Source organism: Hyperoodon ampullatus, assembly GCF_949752795.1.
Source record: "Hyperoodon ampullatus genome assembly, chromosome: 1".
In the NCBI taxonomy this organism is placed as follows: Eukaryota; Metazoa; Chordata; class Mammalia; order Artiodactyla; family Ziphiidae; genus Hyperoodon; species Hyperoodon ampullatus.
In genome coordinates, this window is record NC_136914.1 from 121,835,784 (window position 1) to 121,850,556 (window position 14,773).

The 14,773-nt window shown below is 57.3% G+C and overlaps 1 protein-coding gene across 2 annotated transcripts in view; it reads right to left on the reverse strand.

The window, feature by feature from the left end:
* Positions 1–6,486: 6,486 nt before the first annotated feature.
* The window catches only part of TRIM67 (tripartite motif containing 67), a gene marked incomplete at both ends in the record, with an annotated part of 44,823 nt that continues 36,536 nt past the window's right edge, over positions 6,487–14,773 (reverse strand). For both annotated transcript variants that reach the window (XM_079713766.1, XM_079713765.1), the window contains 5 exons: positions 6,487–6,552; positions 7,704–7,866; positions 9,582–9,885; positions 10,947–11,085; positions 13,890–14,035. In XM_079713766.1, coding sequence (XP_079569892.1) covers positions 6,487–6,552; positions 7,704–7,866; positions 9,582–9,885; positions 10,947–11,085; positions 13,890–14,035 — 818 coding nt within the window. The remainder of the gene's footprint in view (positions 6,553–7,703; positions 7,867–9,581; positions 9,886–10,946; positions 11,086–13,889; positions 14,036–14,773) is intronic.

Below are 14,773 nucleotides of genomic sequence, written 5' to 3' on the forward strand. Positions count from 1 at the left end.
ACTCCAGTTGAGGTGTGAGGCCCTTGCTGAGTCTCCCTTGGCCTGATTCTGCTTCCTTCTCTTTGTGTTGATGCCAAGAGCTCTCTCTAAGGGACGTCCTGCCCTCTGCTCTCAGAGTCTGCAGCTGCCCCGACCCTGCTGAACCACTCGGTGGTCTGGCAGGTGACTGAAGGCTGAGGCCAGGTCCTGGGCTGGGGGCGGGGGGCACGGGAGATGGCCGCTCTTCAGGAGCATAATTCGAGGAAAGTGAAGAAGGCACAGAGTTTTCAGTCAGACACCAGGCCCGGTCTGTGGGTGAAGGGGCCGGTCAATCTCCTGCATGCTCCCAGGTCACTTAGGACGTTTCCCCCAAATCTTAGCTTCCACTGTAACCCATGGTCGATTTTTCATATGTGAATTTATCTTTAACCATATGTTAACTGTTATCAATTTCCAGCCTTATTACTCTTGCAAAAATGAATTCCATGGACTGCTTGAGATGGTACCTTATAAAAGAGAGTCAAATGTAATCACTTCACAATTTCCTGGGCGCACGCCGCAGAAGCACATTGACCTTGGGGTCCCTCCACCCCGCCCCACAATCTCTGCCCCATCCGGCTGGCACTTAGGCCTCTTTGGAGAGAGGCAGACCTTGCCGCTGAGCAGTAATCACAGACCATACCTTGTCTTTCAGCTGTTGGCAGTGTCAAAAGAATTTATTTCAAATCTGCTTAAGACTGTGGTAAAACTCAGGTTTTCCAAAAGGCAATACACAAAGTTCAACAACCCCCAAGGACCAGAAAACACAGTGTCTGCAATTCAAAAAATACAAACGCTTGGGATACCAATACAAAAATTAGAAAAAAGTTGCATACCTTCCCCCCACTTCCCTCCTCCGTGTTTCCAGTGGAACGTGAACACCGACAGGACCAAGAGCTGCCACCAAATGCCAACAGCTCCCAACAGAAAGTGGATGCGGTGGGGGAGGGATGGGGGGAGAGAGAAAGCGGGGTAAAGAAAGACAGGAAGATGGAGGTTCTGTCGACAGCCGAAACAAGGACACAAAGCTTTTTGTTACTCTTAAAATTCCTTTGCCAACGGTAAACACACATCTCTCATGCTTGATACAACAGTTGAGTGTGAAAGCAGCAATTCTACATCATGCATTTCACGTTTTCTGCTTTGCTCACTCTGCACTTCCTCTTGGTGTTGAGCAGTCCCGGGGTCTGGGCCGTCCAGCCACCAGGTGAGGAGTCGGAAAAGCCCTCCCCAGGCTGCAGCGTCCCCCAGGAAGCATCCGCCACGCTCCTGCGTCCACAGCCGCAAGCAGTCACTTTTCCACACCTGAAGCCTGTCTTGGACTCTCCTCGGAGGCCTCCTGAGGGCCTGGCCTGGGGACCAGTGCCCACCTTGCTGGCCCAAGAGTCCCCTGGGTCTCCTGGGACCCGGCCAGGCAGCCCCCGCCCTGTGGGAGCCGCGCCCTTTGAGAGAAGGCGATGCCTCCCGCCGCTTAGAGATTTGCCTGCACTCTCAGCTCCCGCCTCCTGACTCAAGTCGGCATGGTTCATCGCGAAAGCCAGGAGCACCCCCTTACCAGGTAGTGCAAGTGAGTCCCAGCTTGTGATGAGAGCAGCCCCTCCGCCTAACCGGCCTTCCACGCTTCGACGCTGGTTTTCAAAGCCGCTCCCTCTGCTGAGATCTTTGGAAACATAGGAGACACATCATCGGCCGGGGGACCCCTTAGATACTAGAACTAAGATAACCAAGGAGGCGGGAAGGCGGTCACTCTCCATGTTTCAAGGGGGTTTCTGCCTGCAGACGCCTTTGGGAACACTGACGCGTAGCCTGCTGACGGCTCTTCTGCTCTGAACAGTGGGAACAGCTGTTGTGTTGCTCTCTGTGCTCCCGTGAAGCCGGTTTTACCCCCTCGCGGCCAGGCAGCTGTGTAATCAACCCGTTCTCCTGGTCGCAAGAGGCTTGGATGGAAGACTGGTCAGAGAAGGCTCGGGAAAGTCACCGCACGTCCTCTGAATGTGAACTGTTAGCCTGAACTCCATAGATGAAATGCGCCACTTTCTTCTCTAAGGAGCGTGATCCTGTGTTCCTCACAGCACACCAGACGAGGTAGGTTAGTGTGGCCGCTCCCACGTTCAGGCGGGGAGACTGAGGCACAGAAACACTGAAGAGATTTGGCCGCACCGGCACCAGGTTAAAGGAGAGGCGTTTCTGAGGCCTGAGCCTGGTCTCCTGCCCCACACCTACACTTCACTGTCTTACAGTCCATGTAAAGTTAAAGCTGTGGATCAAGGAATGTGACCAGTGAATAGCTCCTGGCTCACTTGCAAAAGAAAAGCCGAGATTTCCCAGGATCCGCATAGGCCTCGAATAGCTTTTTGATGATACCTGATTAGATTTCTTTGACCAGCTGAAGGCCGAAGAAGTTCCTGTTGCTTCCAGTCAAAAGTGGAAGGCAAAAAGCTGGCAGGCAAAAACACGGGTAAGGAGTTTTGCTTTCTAGGAATGGGGGTGGGTTGGGGACATTTGGGGAATACAGAGTGAGACCTGACGGATTGGCTTCTGTGAGAGGCTCCCCTCATTTTACCGACCTGCCCCATCTGGCAGGACACTGCACACCTGGGAAAGCCTGCTCGTGGGTGTCGAGATGAAGTCCGCAGCCTCGCTGTACAGGCTTTCCGGGGACCACAGCGTGGACACCTCATGCGTCACTCTACATATGGACACGTGACAGACTGCCAGCATAAGCCGGTGGTTCTTGGCCAGGCAGTCTGCAGACACTTCTATATACCTGTCACAACTAATTTAGGGCGCTACTGGCATCTAGTGAGTCAGGGACGCTTCTCAACATCCTGTAGTGCACAGGGCAGGATCCCACAACAGAAATATCCCTCCCACTCTCGCCCACCCTGCCAAATGTCAATCGTGCTGAGGCTGAGAACTGGCATCGCCCAGGGTCTTGTGATAAGTGTTTTTCAGCATTCACAGGCTGAGTCCCCTGGGGCTGTATCCACCCTCCCGACCTCACAGCCAGCAGGCGCCCTGGGACCAGCGGCAGCTTCCTGTACGAGCGGCCTGCTCACCTGCTCTGAAACCCGCCTCCTCAGGGGACCAAGCCTTTCAGTTGCAACTAGAATTAAGGCTTAAAAGCAAATATCCCTGGAAGAAGTACACATAGATCCTGCATCCTGGTCCTTTCCTGAGAGCGCTCTGGTAGGCAGAGGGCAGGGGCACCAGAGACGGGGCAGTCCTGGGCGCTAAAAGCAAGGAGGATGGGCCTGTCCCCATCACCCTCTGAACCCCTGTTCTGCCCAGGCTCGCGCTGTAAGCATGACCCTCCCTAGTGTCGGTGGGCCACAGGGCGCCTGAGGTTGCTGTCGAAACTACAGATACGTACGTATAGGGCTGAAGACTCAGCCTATAACTATCTACAGTTTTATAGTTTTTAGGTGAGTCCCTTTGTGGGTCAGGATGACTGATGCCCGCTTTAATTGGAATCGTTATTTTCCCAAACAGGACAGAGGGGAAAGCCGGGCTGTGTGTAATGTCTTACCTTGCTTTGAATTAGGAGCTAGGATGCTATGCAGTGAAATGCTATTGGACAATTTTTAAAGAGATTAATTCTAAAAGGAAAGGCATACACTTGGACCAAACGGGCTCACTAGCAAAGAACAAACTGCAGAACTACGTTGCTGGGGGGTGGGGTGGGGGGGTGTGTTATTTACAATGTAATGGAACTTGCCACTTTAAATTACTTTGAATTCCTTTCTCACCGAAACTGCTTGATAGACGAATACCAAGTTATCCGTCAGTCAGCCTGACCAAAGCATCATCTTGATATCATTTTTATGTACAAACATGTCACCGCATTGTAAAGGAACAGGGAATTCGATGGCAGATGAGAAGCCCGTGACCTGTCGCTTCTACTCTGAATCCCAGGCTTCTCAAGAGGGTGACCCAAGGCCATGAGTTGTTGACGAGTCCCTTCTTCAGTCTGCTGGTTCCTTGAGAACACGAGCGTGCCGCACGGACCTGCCTTCTCCCTGAGGTCCGTTCTGGTTCCTAGAAGGTGTTTTGTGCTGAGGACAGGAGAGGTGGCTGGAGGACAGCCTGACGCGGTCCCCAGTATCCGCCGTATTGCTTCTGGGCCCCTGGAGGAGCTGGGAAAGGCACGTGCTCACCGGCTCCGCACTCACAGCCCCTCTGGGCCGCTGCGGCCGTGGGGAGAGAGTCCCGGTGGCTTCTCTCTGAGCCGCAGGTCATGTTCTCCCTAAAGAGGCCTCCCTTCTCCCTTTCTCATCTCCCTCTGACACAGGTGCTGGCTCTCCGAAGACTGGTACCAAGTCCAGGCTGATGCCCAGGAGCTCCTCCCCGAAGACGTAGGGCCAGGACCACATGGTCACCCGGCTTCCATGATTCTGGGAGCTCCGCAGCCTTTCACCCAGACTCCACTGAAAAGAGCCACTTCCACCGGCCCGGCCCGCCTCGGGACCAACGAGCTCATCTTTCGCAAAAGACACTTCCCAAAGCCGAGCCTCTGGCCCTGCCGGCCACGGCTCCCTCAGCCCCGGGAAGGCTGTGCCTCCTCTGGTTCCTCCAACCTTCAGGAACCTTCCACACCCTCCAAGCCGAGGCCGCCAGGGCCGGGGCCCAGGAGTGAGACGGAAGGGCAGTGGAAGCGGAGACGGGGCAGGCGGCTGGGTGGATGAGGACCCGGCGGCCGGGGCGCCGGGCCGTGCGCATCACCTGCTGGGCTCTGGCCGGGGCTTCGGGGCGGGATGCGGAGCACCTCGGGGTGCCCTGGGAGCCACCCGCCGGACGCCGAGGACGGGGCAAGACCTCGACTCCACCGAGCAGGTGGTTGCCAGGGCCTGGGCGGCGGGGGCTTGAACACAGCACCAGGCGGCTCCTGCAGACGCGGGGCAGCCGGCCTCACAGGCCACCCCTGCGGGCGCGGCCACACAGGCAGCCTTCCGTCTGGGAGCGGGGGCTTGAGGTAGGATTGTCGGCTCTGCTGAATAGAGGGTAGGATTTGCACAGCACTGGCCGGGCTGACTCAGAAAGCAAGTGCAGCGTCTAAACAAGCAGGTAGAACTGAGTGAACTGAGTAAACACAGTTGGGGCCGGTTTCCGGGCTAAGTTTTATAAAAATCCAATCCAGCAAATAGACAAGTTACCCCTCGACCTCAAATATAATGCTTGATAAAATATATTCTTTTAAAAAGGAGAGAGAAAGGCGTACTACCAGTTGGAGATGGAGGCGGTGGAGGTCAAGGAAGGAGAGACCGGGGAGGAGGGGGAGGGGCTCCGGGGCCAGGACGGCGGCGGGCTCCGGGCTCAGACCCTGCAGCAGGCTCTTTCCGAGCCGCGCACTCAAGGGAGGTTAGTGTTCCCAGCAGGCAGGGGAGGGCTCACCCCAGAGCCCCACCCTGGCCACGTGGACTCCGCACCCCCAGGCTGGCGGGCAAGCAGGGAGACCAGGAACATGATGTTGGCATCTGTTTCCTGCCTTCTGCAGAGTCCTCCCCGCCCCATCAGGGCAGAGCCTCCCCTGCCATCGGGGCCACTTCTTGCTCTCATGATGCTTTCATGTTGACAGTAGATGGTCTCAAAGTGAAGGTGGACTGAGTATAAGAGACTTCCCCAGGGACTCCCAGCTCATACGCTCATGAGTCTGAGAGCCTCCGAGCTCGGAAGAGGAACTCAGGTTTGCAGCTAACTTCGTGGGGAGTCAGCTCCCGAAAAAAGCCACCACCAGGTGGAGACTCTTCACATAGTGATTCAGATTCTAGTGTTTTCTTTTGTGTTTAAGAACTGAGTGAACTGTAGCAGACTGGTGTGTGTGTGTGTGTAAGAGAGAGAGGTTGGTGGATTAATGAAGGACCTAAGGAAACTACTCTAAAGTTCTCAACAGTTCCACGAGTGCGGCAAAGATCACGATGAATGATTAACATCCCTCTCTATCCATCCTGGATTAGGTCTGCAAGTGGCATAACGTACTGAAGACTCCAGAACCGAAAAGCTAAAGGATAACGTTTCCTGGCAAAGATGGGAACCTGCACCCTTGGTTCTCTGAAGGAGCGGAGTCCAGCAAAGACTTGACACTGAGGCCACGAGATTCCCGAGCGTCCCCCTGCCTCCTGCTCTTAGGATTCACGTCTCCGAGCCTGCTCTCCTCTTGCCCCACAAAAAGACAAGCTTTGAAATCGGAAGGCAGGAAACAAAATGAAACCCCGAACACTTCCTTGCTCCCTTGAGAAAGGTCCCTCTTCGTATTTGTAACAGCCGGTGGAACGAGGGGAAACACACACCCGTGTTCACCACTGACGGGGCCTCAGTGAGCACAGCCTGCAGATCATTCTCCGTCCCCCAAAGAAAGCGGGTCTCTAAGATGCTCAGTGACTGCTGGGTTGCACCCAAGATGTGGCTGTGCTGCCCTCAGGGTTATGTGAGTGCAGTGAGGGACAGCCGTGCAGAGCAGGGCCTGGGAGGCTAGTTGCCCGACAGCTTTGGCCGTCCCAGGTTGGTTGGCACTTCCAATCCCGTGTGCAGGGTGACCTGGAAAAGAAGATGTGGTGAGCGAGGGCAGGAGCTGCCGCCCGTGAACCCTGAGTGCAGACAGTTCAGCAGCTGTGCCGCCCTCTGCTCCGGGATCCCCACGGGCAGCAGCCCGCCTTCTCTGTGCTGTGGAGTCTGCTGTTTATCGTGCTCGGCCTCACTAACATCAGGCCCAGGAGTCTGCCCCAGGAGCTGGTCTTTGCCTCTTTCATGCTGCCCCAGCTGCCAGGAGCCCCGGCAAGGCTGATGCTCTTTTACAGTCCAGGGACTGGGGCTCTGGGTTTATATTCGTTTCTGCTTTCTTCATGGCCCTCTTTCCTTTCCTACATCTGTTCTATTAACCCTGTGGAAGAACAGCCCATATTTCAGGCTGCCTCAAAGCCCTTTTGCAAGGACTGGAGGTACAAATCAATCAATAAGTGACAATATTCAGGGTCAGTGGGCACCACAAAGCAGGCCTCTGCCCCCCACCCCATATACCTCCCGGGGGGAGGAGCAGCATGCCAGAAACAAAGGCTGGCACCCTGCTCCACGCTGCCCTCCAAGCTTCCCTCACACCCTCACCGGGCTCCCATTTTGCCTCTGTGTGTGTCCGGCCTCCTGGGCTGGCGGTACCCCCGCAGCCCCCAGGACTGGGCCCGGCCCTGAGGGGCTGCCTGCTTCATGCAGGAGCCAGAGGAGCAGGGAGGGTGAGAGGGAACCCTTAGGAGAGGTCCCGCCTCAGTTCAGTCTCTCCTCTCGGGGGAAAGCCACGTGGAAGCCCCGCACACCCCGGACCATCGGGGCCCACGCCGGGCAGGGACACCGACCTTCCTCTCTCCCAGGACATGGAAGCAGGACTTGCCTCCCTCCTCCACCCTCCCTGGCCCTCTCCACCCTGCCTGTCACCTGCCCCCTTCACACACCGCCCCGAAGCCGCCACCTAGAGCCTCTGCTCGTTTGTTTCAAGCGGACAAGCAAGCAAATATCATGCCGGAGAGGAGCGTCTCCAGGGGATGCCCAGTTGGGCCGGTAGGTAAGCTCCCTGCATGGACGGCACCGCGGGCGTCTTCTTTAGAGCCCCCTTTGCCCGGCACACTTTGGAGGCCCACGGGCAGTGGGGCTGGGGCCGGGGGCGGCAGACGGGCCCTGGCCTGGAGGGTGCGTGGTACCTGCACGTTGCGGTTGAGGCTGAGGGCCGGCATGAAGACCCCGTCCACGTGGCTGAAGGCTGTAGGGCCCTGCTGCTGCCCGTTGATGAAGAAGGTCAGGGTGTGCTCGTTCAGGTCCAGCAGCACGCCCACGGTGGCCCCCTTGCACACGCCGCCTTCCGTCCTGGGAAGAGGAGCCCGGCACGTAGGTGAGGACGGGAGGATCCCCGAAAGGATGCTGCGGGTACCCTCGCCTAAAAACACAGCCTCCGCGGCAGGGCAGGGCGCTGGCCATCCCACGGTGACCCGTGGCGGGGCACAGGGCGTGCGTCATGACGCTCCTGGCACCTGCTGCGAGGCTCCATTTCGTGGTGGCTGGGATTCGCCTCCACCGGGCGGGGCCGGTCCTTAGGCGGGCACACCGGGGCGGGCGGGCCGAGGCCGTCGGACGGTCCCCTCCCTTGGCTGGGGCTGAGGTCGGCCGGCCTTGCACTGGCTGCTCTGCTCGGGTCACCAAACCATCCTTGTCCTTTCCTTACTGGGAATGAGCTGGTCAGCTGGAGGCTGATGGTGGGCTGGGAGCACGGGAAACGGCGAGGAGCGCTCGCTGGGTGTTTTCAGAGGGCAGGTTTCCCGGAGGGTGAGCCGGGGCCCAGGGCAGGAGCCCTCCGGTGGGGAAGGGAACTGGCAGCGGGCCTGTTGGTGCTGTTCAGATGCTGACCACCAGGTGGCACCGGCGTGAGTCCCGCCCAAGCGGCCGCCTCCCCCGGGGTCCCCCGGCCCACCTCCGCCCGCTCCGCCCCGCCCCTGCCCCCCGGAACTGGAGCGGGCATCCTGAGTTCAACCCTGACACCGCCTCTAATGAGCCCTGTGGCTTGGGCATCAACCTTAAACCCCAATCTCATAATCTGCAAAATGGCGATCCCAGTCGCACGTTCCCGGGGCCCAGATGGAACCGTAGGAGCCAGGGGCTTCCCACAGCACGGGGCACGAAGAAAGCTCCGCACCTGCTCTCTCTGGTTACGCCCGTCCCAGTGTATCTGGGCGCCTGCGTGGCCTAAGCAAGTAGAGACGGAGCTGGTGGGCCCGACCTCCCCGCAGCGCCCGCGCAGAGCTGCCTCTGGAGAGACGGTCACTGCCAGTGAAAAGGCAGGTGGGAGGGTCCGATCGGCCTCCATCCGCCCCCCACTCCGCCCCGAGGATCCTCAGGCAAGTCCCTGCCCCAGACCAGGACCCCTGGGGCCATTTGCAGGAGCTGCAGGTGGGCCCAGAGCACCGAGAGCCCCCAGAGCTGACCTTGCCCAGCGCTGGCGTGCAGGGAGGTTGGCCTCGCAGGGCCCCTCGCCTCTGCCCGCTGAGGAGAAGGCCCTCAGGAGACTGGGAAGGAAACACCACAGCAAGGAGGCAGCTCCGAGGGTCATAACCCTCCACTTGTGGGTTCCTTGGCCAGGGCAGCCCCAGAGGGCCCATCCCCCCAGCATGGGAGTTTCCCGTGTCCAGCCTGGTGACACCACTGCCAGGGCCGGGCTCAGGGTGAGGCAGTGCTGGGGGTGCCCGGGACAGAGCCACCAGCAAGGAGCGCCCCAAGGGTGCCGCACATCCCGCTGGGCTGATTCGCAGCCCCGCTGGGCTGACGGGTGTGGAGGAAAGCAGAACCGCGGGGCGGCGGAACCCAGGTGTGGGGCTCGCTGAGTGGCCTGCACACCCGCTGGCTCTGCTGTGCTCTAGACCCTGTCCGATTCCTCCCTCTGCGCTGCGGGCCAGCGCTCGCTTCTCCCTGGAAGCTGGACGCCAAAGTGGCAGAAAACACTGCCTGCCATTCCCGACCCCGGAACGTGGGAACAGCAGGAGGACTCTCATCCCTAAGCCCCGCGACGGGGAGGCTGGGGGCTCACGCACCTGTTGGTGTGGGAGCTGCAGTGCATGAACCAGCTGCGGTTGTTGTCCACGTACATGGCCCAGGCCTTGTCGTCCTTGCCCAGCATCATGTCCTTGCCCACGCTGGCCCTGGCCACCCCGAAGGCGGGGTCCGGGTGGCTGTCGTAGCGGTCCACGTGCAGCTCCCAGTAATGCACGCCCTTGGAGAAGGCCGCCGTGCCCAGCACCACCCGGTCATCGTAGCTGCTGCAGGTGGCCGTCTGGTTGTCATTGGATAAAATGATGTCCCGGTGCCCAGAGTTGGGGTCAAACGTGAACCAGGCCACTGGAAAGGAAGGGGCAAGAGGTGCAGGGTGAGTGGCAGCCTGTGACCTGGGCTCGGAGACACAGACTCACTGGCATCTCTCAGGAAGCGGGCACCCGGTGTCTAATGTTCTTCCCTGTGCGATTCACACACACACACACACACAGACACTCACACTCACGTTCCCTCCTCTCTGTTCATCCAAGATCCCAATCCCATGAACCCAACCTCGCCAAGGAACACAGACATTCAGGCCTCCAATCTAAATGCTTTCGTGGAATCTTGGTTTCTGAGCCCCTTCTGCACGCTTTGGGCACTGTTATGAGTGAGGGGGGAGTAGATATCCAGACCCCACCTCATGGGAGGGGAATTTGAGATGCAGAGAGGTGAAGCAAAGTCACCAAAGCCCCAGAGCTCCAGGCTCCGCTTCACAGCCCCCTGGCAGGCGAGGGCCCCCATGGGCGCACAGCTGGTGAACCCATCCCGGGGGGAAAACCGTCATCTGCTCCTGTCCCTGGGAGACAGTCCAGGCTGTCACGTGTTCCTCAGGGCGGTCAGAGGATGTGCTGGGATAAACAATGACACTAAACACAGGGCCAGCACCGTCCTGGGACCCCTACATCATCCCTCGACGCTAAGGACTCAGGCGATCAAAATCCCGCGGAACGCCGACGTGCTCGTTGCCTGAAACCTGAAAGGCTGAAGCGCGGTGGGCGCGCCTCAGATCTGAGCTCTCGCGCTGGGTATTCGAGGGGTGGGTTTCTCCCTGGCAGCCGCGTGCCTTCTCTTCTCTGGGACCATCCTACCTGCTCTCGGCCCCTCGGAAGCGGGAGTTTAGCCTCCCTTCCCAGCTCCAGCAAATGGGGTGAAGGAGTGTCTCTTTCCTTCGTGGCTGGAGGGCAGGGAGGTGAGGCATGGAGCCAGGTGAGCGGAGCAGGGGCGGGGCTGGAAGAGACAGACTCACCTGTTTCCTCCACTCCCTCATGAGCAGCTCACAGATTTCCCTTGTCTGTCTGCCTGTCTGTGGGATGAAATGTGGGTTGGGCCTGAATCTGTTTCCCCCAAGACACCCCAGGGCTCACCGTCGGACGTCTGCAGGACGACGGTCTTACTGTAGGGCCCGACGCCAGAGGAGTTGAAAGCCTTGACCCTGGCATTGTAGGTGCTGTTGAAGTGAAGGCCGTCGATGGTGCACAGGGTCTCCTTGCCGACGTATACCTCCTGGAAGAGACCCAGACGGCTCGTCAGGCGCCTCCGTTATGTGGAAAATTTCTCTTAGCCGCATGGTGACGTCAAGAGTGCTAGCATCCCAACAGAGTTATTAATAAGGAGATTTTGGACACGTGGTGGCCGAGTCTCAGGCCACGTCCAAATTGGACACAAACTCTTCCTATTGGCTGATGGATGGGCCCTCTCCTGTGAAGGTATGAGGCGCGGTAGCCTGGATGCTGCCCAAGGCCGTCCTGCCTCTGCAGAGGAGAGACCGGACGGACAGGACTCCGGAGCCCGGGAGTGGGGCTGCAGAAAACTCCACTTCCTTCTCGGTTGGAACAAGAGGGGATTATTGGTTTCCAGTGGGAAAATTAACTTAGAAAAAAACATGGGCTAAGCATCTAAATAAACAAAACGAAAGATATTTGAAAGGGAAGGGTCATCACACATGATGGGAAAAGGCAGATGGAGGAAGGGCGTGGCCAGGCGCAGGTGGTTCAAGTTGATTTGGCCATTTCCGGAGTAAGATGGGCACGCCACCTCCTTCCCCGCTTCTCCCACCGCCGAGGCTGCCATCTTCCTACTCCTTTTGGGACTCCTAGAGCTGCTTTTCTCCTGGCCTCCCCAGAGGGTGGGACATTTCTGCATTGGACCCCAAAGATCCTTTTCTAGAACATTTACTTTGTTTCCCGTTTACTTCAAACTTACTCTGTCCTATTAACTTCCCCCAAATGCATAGCTGTACACCTCACCTATGTCATTACATTCAGCTTAGTTTGTCTAAAACATCTTTCCTGCTTGGTTACTCAGGGGTGTTTCACTTCATTTGTTTTTCTAAGTTATTGATAATAGTAGCTGTGTGCCAGGCATTGTATAAGGCATCTTTTAAAAAAGTGTTTATTTATGTTATTATTATTTTGGTTGCACCAGGGTCTTAGTTGCGGCACGCAGGATCTTCGTTGCGGCCTGCAGAATTCTTAGTTGCGGCATGCATGCAGGATCTAAGGATTGAACCCGGGACCCCTGCACTGGGAGCACGGAGTCTTACCCACTGGACCGCCAGGAAAGTCCCTGTATAAGACATCTTAATCCTCATACAACCCTGGGACATTGCTATTATTTTCGTTATTTTATTCACAAGGATACTCAGAGAAGGTAGGCAACTTGCCCAAGATCACAGTTAATCCATTTAGAAGCCAGTGTTCAAATCCAGGTCTGTCTGCATTCAGCGTCCACACTTTTCCCACTATAACACATGGTTTCTCATAAATTCTAGCCCTTGGGTGGAGCTTTTGTTAGTGGTCATGCTTCAAAGGGGAGAAGCCATCTTCAGTTGAGCCCTGTGGCTGCTTCTTTTATTTTTATTTTTTAAAGATTTATTTATTTATTTTATATTTAGTTTTGGCTGTGTTGGGTCTTTGTTGCAGTGCGCGGGGGCTACTCTTCGTTGCGGTGCACGGGCTTCTCACTGCGGTGGCTTCTCTTGTTGTGGAGCACGGGCTCTAGGCATACGGGCTTCAGTAGCTGTGGCACGCAGGCTCAGCAGTTGTGGCTCGTGGGCTCTAGAGGGCTTAGTTGCTCCACAGCATGTGGGATCTTCCCAGATCAGGGCTCGAACCCATGTCCCCTGCATTGGCAGGCGGATTCTTAACCACCGCGCCACCAGAGAAGTCCTGGCTGCTTCTTTTAACATCTCAAAGAGTCTCCTCTTTCTTCCCGTTTCAAAACCATAAGCTCTCCTCCTGGTTTCTGGTTAGTCAGGGAGCTCTGTCAGTTCCTAGCTCATTTGCACGACCAGAACGGCTGAAGTTCTGGACCCAGTGTATGACCCACTATTCCTGGCCAAAGCAACCTCAGCTTCTCACTAAAGAGCCCATATCCCCAGGGACTCAATTATTCCCAAGGGAGTACTGCAGTGATTTTCCCCAACTCTGAAATTCTTGAAACAAAGAAAAGAGAAGACATAGGCATCAATCCAGTTGAGGGAAACAAAGAGAATATTGACTGTTGGCAAGAGACGTTGAATGGGTGCCACTTCCCAGGAGAAGTATGAGAATTGTTATGACTGCGCTGGTTTGTTAGAACGAGTCTTTATTTAGTCTCTCGGGGACAGAAAGGTGGAGCTCTCAGCAGACCCAGAGTTTGTACTCCCTGGTGTTCCTGTCAACACAACAACTGGACGGGGTCCTGAACTTCACTGTGTGACGTCTCACGGTAGAGATGTGTTAGGGTGCTGGCTTGGGGTGGGGAGCCGTCCAGGTTTGCTACCACCGGCCGAGACTAGAAGATGCGCTTGTGACTTGCTAAGGGTATTCACTGTCTGCACAGACTTCATCATCTGGGACATGGATGTAGACGGTCACCCCAACACAACAAACATTTCTCAGGTGTCTTCCCACCTTGCCAGGTGAACTAATCACTGAACCGGGTAAGGCAGGTGTGAAGGAACCTCGAGGGGATGGGGAGCGGCTTCGGGGTGCTGGGTGGGAGGGTGCTGACCAGATACCACTGCGCTGCTGGGCCGACTGGGAAGTGGGTACCACAGGGGACACCTTTTCGGAGCTCTACCTCGGCCTCCGACCTGTGTCAGTCTTCACAGAAAAACCATCCAGAACTTTCTGTGGCTGCCACCTCTGCCTGCTCAGACCCAGCCCTCGGTAGAGAAGCCCCACGTCCCGTGAGCCCAGGCCCACTGGCTCTGGGTCCTGGGGGCCGATGCCCTCGCTGGTGGCATCAGAGCTAAGGGCAGCCCCCCGGGCTGGTGCAGAGGCTGGGACAGTGCGAGCTCCCCCCGGCAAGCAGCGGGGCCTCACCCGGAACTGGCCCCCGTCTCCGTCGTCCAGCTCCAGGATGTAGCCGTCCACGGTGCTGTGGGTGAAGGGCGGTGTCCTCCAGGCCAGCGTGACGCTGTTGTTCCGGGTGCAGCACTTCTCCAGCTGCAGCAGGGGCACGGGTGGCACTGTGACGGGGACAGGTGGGCTTTAGTGCACAAACACCTGCAGGGCACAGGGCGGCTGCGTGGACCCGGCCGCACCCCAGGAGCAAAAGGTGGCCCCCCTGCGTCACTCCTGGCTGCTCGTGGGCACAGCTCGGTGTGCTTCTCAACCCTGGACAGGGGTCCTGGGATCTGGGACAGGGAGAGGCCTGGCAGGTGCCTCCACCCCTCTGGGTCTGGAGCCCTGAGGAAGAGCTGCCCCCTGCCCACCTGCCCACTGAGAATCACTGGTTTTAACTCGGCCCCATGAGCAGCTGGCGAGGACTTGCAGCCCGGCCTCTGTGGACCCTCTGCACAGGGCAGCGAGCAGCTCACACCTGGGGCCCGGAAGGTGCTCTCAGGGGTGGGGAAGGGCAAAATGCAAAGACCCACTGAAACCTTTGTCTGGAAGCATTTTAAAGGCCCCGGGAACTAGATCCTGGAAGGAGAGGCGATCTTACAGTATCGGGCAGTCAACCCGTGGAATTAGGGATTTGAGTCAAGTGTCTCATAAGTTCTATTAAGGTGAGATTGGGAGGTGCAAGCTGAGTATGGGAGAAAGCACAGAGATGCACAAGAGACTGGGTGTCTCTGGTTTAAAAATGGCCATGCATTTTGCAAGTAAGGATTTTCCTGAGTTCACAGATTCTGTAGGTGTCTTGGATATATTGCCCTTGGATATATTGGTCTAAAAAAAACCAAAGAGCTTCATTCCCTCTCCTG